General features: G+C 46.9%; 1 protein-coding gene across 1 annotated transcript in view; it reads left to right on the top strand.

Annotated features, from left to right (window-relative positions):
* The first annotated feature begins 1,926 nt into the window (after positions 1-1,926).
* NREP (neuronal regeneration related protein) overlaps positions 1,927-6,000 on the top strand; it is a 28,307-nt gene continuing 24,233 nt past the window's right edge. Inside the window, exons 1-2 of the mRNA XM_055315296.1 lie at positions 1,927-2,055; positions 3,369-3,432. Of these exons, the coding sequence (XP_055171271.1) occupies positions 3,430-3,432 (3 nt within the window). The 5' untranslated portion in view covers positions 1,927-2,055; positions 3,369-3,429. The remainder of the gene's footprint in view (positions 2,056-3,368; positions 3,433-6,000) is intronic.

Raw genomic sequence — 6,000 nt, 5'->3', positions numbered from 1 at the left:
TTCAGGCCTACAGAAGCAGCCCTCTCCCACCACCCAACTCACTCCACAGACCATGTCCCTGGCAGGTGAACACTGGCCCTCAAGGCGTTCAGGAAGTTAGATGAGTTTTGTGTCTTCCCTTTGTTCCTAGTAATGGCTCCAAAGTCAGTTATTTTGCAGAAAAAATGGGATGCTTTAGATTAATTCAGGGCAGCCCCTAGCTGGTCCCTTAAACATCACATCCACTGACAGTTTTGTAAGTATTGCCACTGTAGTGGCTTTTGTAGTGTGAAAGATCTACAGTCCTGGTAACAAGTTTACAGATAATTTATTCTTCAGAATTAAGAGTGTAAAATATTGCTTTTTAAGATGTGCTATTTCTGAACCGAAAAAACCTTAAATGTAAAAAATCAGACCATTTATAGACGTTTTTGTCAATTCTCCCTACTGCGTAACCCCGACGTCTTTTCTGACTGTTGTGATGGTAAAATACCGCTTTCAGTAAAATGTGAATGTAAATTTAGAGGAGGTTATGATCTTTTATATCTTTCTTCTTGGCCAAGCAATTTAATTAGGAAATAATCTTCTCTAACATCTCACATTTACCATAAAATGATATCCTGTTTTGTTGGCAACAAAACCAAGTGGTAGCAAAATTTGGAGCCGTTACATTGCTATGAAGACAGTCAGATTTCAAATAGGAACAATTTGGAAAAAAAAAAAATCAGACATGCAAAGCACTTTTAAAAAAAGCAATCTCCCATTTTAAAAAGTAGTAATCTCAGTAGAGCAAAGATCAGGGTGACCGGGCTAAATCCTTCAAGGAAAAGGGAGCAAGAGGGGAGTGTGTCTCGGGCCGTTCACACCAGGGCGCAGCTCTGGCCTGTCCGCGCGCGTGTGTGACTGTGTGCCCGCGTGTGTGCACAAGCGTGTGCGCGCGCAGGCATGGGGCCTCCGGGGGCCTTCGGGTGCTCGGGACCCCGGACTTCCCGCGGGCGGGGGCGCGACCCGGCGGGGCTGCGGGCTGACCCGGGCCGTGCGCAAACGCGTACAGCGCTGCTCTTTGTGTGTCGGTTGCTGCTCGGCGGCCGCTCCTTGCGCGTTGGTTGCTGCTCGGCGGCCGCTCTGTGTCGGTAGCAGCTCGGCGGCTGCTCTTTGCGCATCGGTTGCTGCTCGGCGGCCGCTCCTTGCGTGCAGGTGGCGGCTCGGCGGCTCGGCGGCTCGGCGGCGCTGCACCTCCTCCCGCCGCGCTCGGGACGGGCTCCTGCCCGGGGAGGCGGTTGCGCCCGGCGGCCCCGTTCCCTCAGATGCCCTCCGCCGCAGGTTTATGGTTACAGTAGGGCCGCCGCCTGTCCCCGCCCGGCGGGCCGTGCAGCGCCCGGGCCGCCCTCCCGCCTGGCGCGCCCCCAAACCGCCCGCTCCGCCTCCTTATTTGTCTGCAAAGCCACCGCACGTCGAGGCGGAGAAGCCCGCGGGGGCGGGAGAGGCGGGGCCGGGGTGCGCCCGGGACGGGGCGGGGCCGCGGTGCGGGCCCCGGTTCCCCCCCCGGCGGCGGGCGCAGTGGGGGCGGCGGGGGGCACGGGGGGCGCAGGGCGCGGGGTGCGGGGTGCACGCCGCCGGTTCCCGCCGAGTAAGCAGTCTGGCCCCGCGGCCACACCGTGGCTGGAGGCTCTTGCTGGCGCCGCGCCCGCCCCACAGAATTAGCTCATTGTTCACCGGCACCCTGGCGGCGGCGGCGGAGGGAGGAGGGAGGAGGGGGGAGGGGGGAGGGGGAGGGGAAGGGAGGGAGAGACTCAGAGAGGAGACACACGCTCCGGGAGAGCGCGAGGCAGGGAGACCCTCCCCCCCTCCTCCTTCCACGGCCGCACTTCTTGGAAGTGGAGCCGGTTTGGGTTTTGTCTCCCTCTCCTCCCCTCGCCTCTCCCTCCGCCCCTCCCCTCCCCTCCCCGCCCCCTCCTCCTCCCCTCCCCCTCCCCTCCCCCTCCCCCCCGCCGTCTTTCTAGCATGATGCCCTTTTTCATCCACATTTGTGTTTCAGGTGTAGAGAGGAGACAGTGACCGGAGCGGGCTTTGTCTGTAAGTACGTCCTCCCCCACCGCCGGCCGGGAGCGCTGCTTTCTCTTTTGTGTCGGTTTCTTGCCGTTGCTCTTAGCTGGACCCTCCAAGCCTGCACAGTTCATGCTGCTTCCCTCTCAATTTTAAAGAGCTGAAGCGTGTGCCTTGAAGAAATTCTGGTATTTTGGTCCTGCTGCATTAAGGCTGGAATTTAACTTGGGCTTTTTTTTTTTCTTTCTTTCTTTCTTTAATGCACAAGTTTCTTAAGAGGGAGAATTCTTTGGGGAAGGGGTGGGGTTTTATGCTTGTTGGTGTGGGTGATTTCTATTCTTCTTGCTCATAAAGCATTGTTATGAATTGTTTTTGCTTCTTTGCATTAGATGCACTTTGGTGCATGCACCCCCCCACCCCTTTTATTAAATGAATTTGTGTCCCTCCATCTGTACACTTTATTACTCTCCGCCGCGCTGCCGCCAAGGGTCTTCTCAGGCATTCGATCTTGCAACACTTTTTCTGCATTTTCTCATAAAAGCAGTGGAACTTTGGGGGAGGGCGGGCTTAAAAATAAATGACTGCCTTTTGCTCGGTGTTGATAATAATCTGATTTACATTTCTGTGTGTCTATAATAACATTATAGGAAAACTCTAAGAGCTTATGGTACCCTGTTGGAGAACTTTTAGTTTCTCCATTCATCTTAATTTTTGTCATAACTTATGTTAACAAAAGAACCGCGTTCTGCTGATACACAGGCTGAGAGGGAAATCACTGCAGCGTATGCATTAGTGTTTGTTTGGTATAGAGAGAAGGGCATAAGGGTGTATATTCCTGACTCCCCCCCCCCAGTGTAGTTTTTTTTTTTTTTTAAGAAAAAAAACACGGAAGGTTATGTAATGCAGTGCCATTTCCAAAAATATCCACTCCGAGGCATTACACTACACGGTGGAAGGCTGATTCCTGCTCTGCTGTCTTGATTGCAAATATACTGCCAGTAGTATGTCTGGAAACAAAGAGCAGCCAGAAAACAATCTATTTTTATCGCGTGGTTCTACTTTTAAGTTGCTAAACCTTCTGAACTCCTTCAATTTAAAGATGAACCAACTGCTAAGAATAGCCCAGGACTCTGCAGAGCGGGTGCGGGGATTCCTTTGTCCCCAGTGGAAGCCCACAGACCCCTGGAAAGCCCTCGCAGAAGCCCCAGGGGCTACAGTAATTTGCATGTAATTTACCTTAACCACAGAAAATGATTTTTTGCCTGTAATCCCTGAACAGGCTTTTTTCATTTGCTGACCTATGGTGAGGCCATTTGTCTACTGTATTTAAACATATTTTGCAGGTTGGTCTCCCTGGACTGAAGAGAGGGAGGGTGCAAGGCCAAGACTGTTACGATTCTCAAAATGGTAAGAATGGGTCAACAGAGGAGATTCTCAGTAGATTCTTGTCGGTCTTTATTTCGTATAAATATCAACCACCCGCCTTCATCCTGCCTCAACCCCTTATTGTTCCTACCACATTTGACCTTTAAAAGGGTCTCTCTCTGGCATGTGGAGCCTTGCAGAATAGCAGTTCATAGGAACTGGATGTGGTGAATCCAGTCTTTTGATTTGCAGTCATTTTGAATAGAAAACTGAAATTTCTCTTCCAGAAATGAAGATTTACTTACTTTGAGCAGCAAAAACCATTCTGTTCTTTAAGGAGAGTGATGTGTTGTGACACGCACGGAAGAGGTGGCAGCAGCAGGGCTCAAACAAAGCAATGGTCCCAGCCTGGAGAGAGCTAGGATGTGGCCTCCCAGCAGGAGCCTGTGTCCCACTGGCCCAGAGGCCATAGTGTCTGCCGTCCTTAAGAGCAATATATATGAAGAGCATGGGCTTTGCTATTCATGTAGTTTGTCTGTTGTATCTCAAATAATATTAGCATTGATACTTTTTGTGGATTCATCACTTCTGAGAGGCATCTGCTCAGTTTCAGAAGTCAAGCATGCTACCTGTAAAGGAAAGCGTGACTATTTCGGACAAGCCCTGCAATCCACAGAGAGGGCAGTTCCGTGTGTGATGACTGATTAAAGAGCAAAAGGGATGAAATGCACATTAGAAACCGCTGACTAAGCATATCAATCTTCCATGAAAAATTTCCTCCTTGCAAATAAGGCTGGACTGCGAAAACTAATAGAGATGCCCTGTAACTTTTCAGCTAAGAACAGCGTGTCCTACTGCAGATGTTTATACTCTCTCAGACACCTCTTTGTCGCTTAGAATGTGTGATTTCCAAATTTAGTTTTAGTTTTTTTTTTTTTCAAACGAGGGTGGAATTTAGTGAATCAAAATTGAATCTGATATATTTGGTGTTTTCTTTGAGAACAACCCAAGTATAGGCTTCCAAGGAGAAGAATGAATCAGAGCAATTACATGAGTTCAGTTTGAATCCTATTAACAAGTAAGCTCTTTATTTTGTGAGTATGCCTCACCTGTCAGTTCAACAGGTGGGTGTCAAAGCCTCAAGTAAAATAGCTCTTGCTCGACCTTAGAGCATAGTGGCCAAATTAAGGAACTTGATGTGGAAGGGCAAAAGGGATGAACAGCAAATTAAACTGCTGAGTGCATTTTGTGCAGATGGTTACTAACTTCATAGTAAGTTTCTAACTGGCCGTTGTCATAGAGTGCTGGAATGGTAATAAAGTGAACTGCCACAACGTATTTTTGTTTCTTTTTTTGTTTTGTTTTGTTTTCTTTCTTTCTTTCTTTCTTTCTTTCTTTCTTTCTTTCTTTCTTTCTTTCTCTTTCTTTCTTTCTTTCTTTCTTTCTTTCTTTCTTTCTTTCTTCTTTCTTTCTTTCTTTTTTTTTTAACTGAGACTGGCCACATCAGCTTGTCTTGTAGATGTTTATCTAGAAGCTTCCCCTCTGTATCACCGTGGGTAGACCACGGAGGTTCATGCATGTTGTTATATGTCAGGTGACCAGTTTGGTTAAACGTAAATTCAACCGCTGACCCTGCCAAAACCAGCCCTATAGGTCAGGCTCGGGGAGTAAATATCATGTTTCTGTATTACTGAGCAGAATGAGCTTCGTGAAAGGCCAGCGTGTGTGCCAAAGCTGAGAATGAAAGTTGGAATGATTTGAATGCAGAAGAGTAAATCTAAATTATTATTACATGTTGTTAATTTCTAACAGTTGTCCTTTATGTATGGTGGCAGAATGAGAAATCACAGTGTGTTGCTCTTGGAAAGATTTTTACTCATGGAAAAAATTCTTACAACTTTTTGGTGATCCTTTCATCAAGATGTCAGTCCCTTTTGGCACAAGCCCATTGCCTGAAATGAAACCACCGACAGTTATTGTCTGTGGGTGATTCCAAGTAACTTTCTAGCAATTCACTTATTCCGGGAGGCCTGAGCTAAAAGTCTTTGCATACGTTAGTTTTTGTTTTTGTTTTTTTAGTTTCCATTTTATTCTTTACAAAACTGTTATTAGTGGCATCTTGTGCCTCCTTTTCTCCTTTTTGGCAAAATGAAGTTCTTTTCTTTCCTTGATTGAAACTGGCATTACTTTGCTGATCTTTGTAACTAGCTTACTTAAAGACTTAGCCTACGTACTATAGAAACTTCTGCTAGGGAGGCGCTAGATCTAACACCCGGCCACCTCTGGAAAATATATGGACATCCCTTTCCTGTTAAATGTGTATTTCCACTTACGTAATTTAAAACATTAAAGAGGATCTAATTTCAGTGTATTTAGACTGTTAAGGGCTAATGCCAAATACAAATTTAGGATCAGCTCATTGTAGGGTAAGAAATTGCTGGTAGACCTCAGAATTCAAAACAGAGTGATTCAATATCTAGATATTTTACATACACCAAAATGATGATGTTTCACAATGATTTGAAGAAACTCAAGAATCCTAGAGTGCCTTTGCATTATCAAAAAAATACACTTTGTTAACTCTCCCAGGCACTAATCACATTGTATTCT

This window comes from Nyctereutes procyonoides, unplaced genomic scaffold, assembly GCF_905146905.1.
Source record: "Nyctereutes procyonoides isolate TBG_1078 unplaced genomic scaffold, NYPRO_anot_genome, whole genome shotgun sequence".
NCBI classification, from domain to species: domain Eukaryota; kingdom Metazoa; phylum Chordata; class Mammalia; order Carnivora; family Canidae; genus Nyctereutes; species Nyctereutes procyonoides.
The sequence above is the reverse complement of the archived record's forward strand: the minus strand, read 5'-3'. Positions and strand labels throughout refer to the sequence as shown.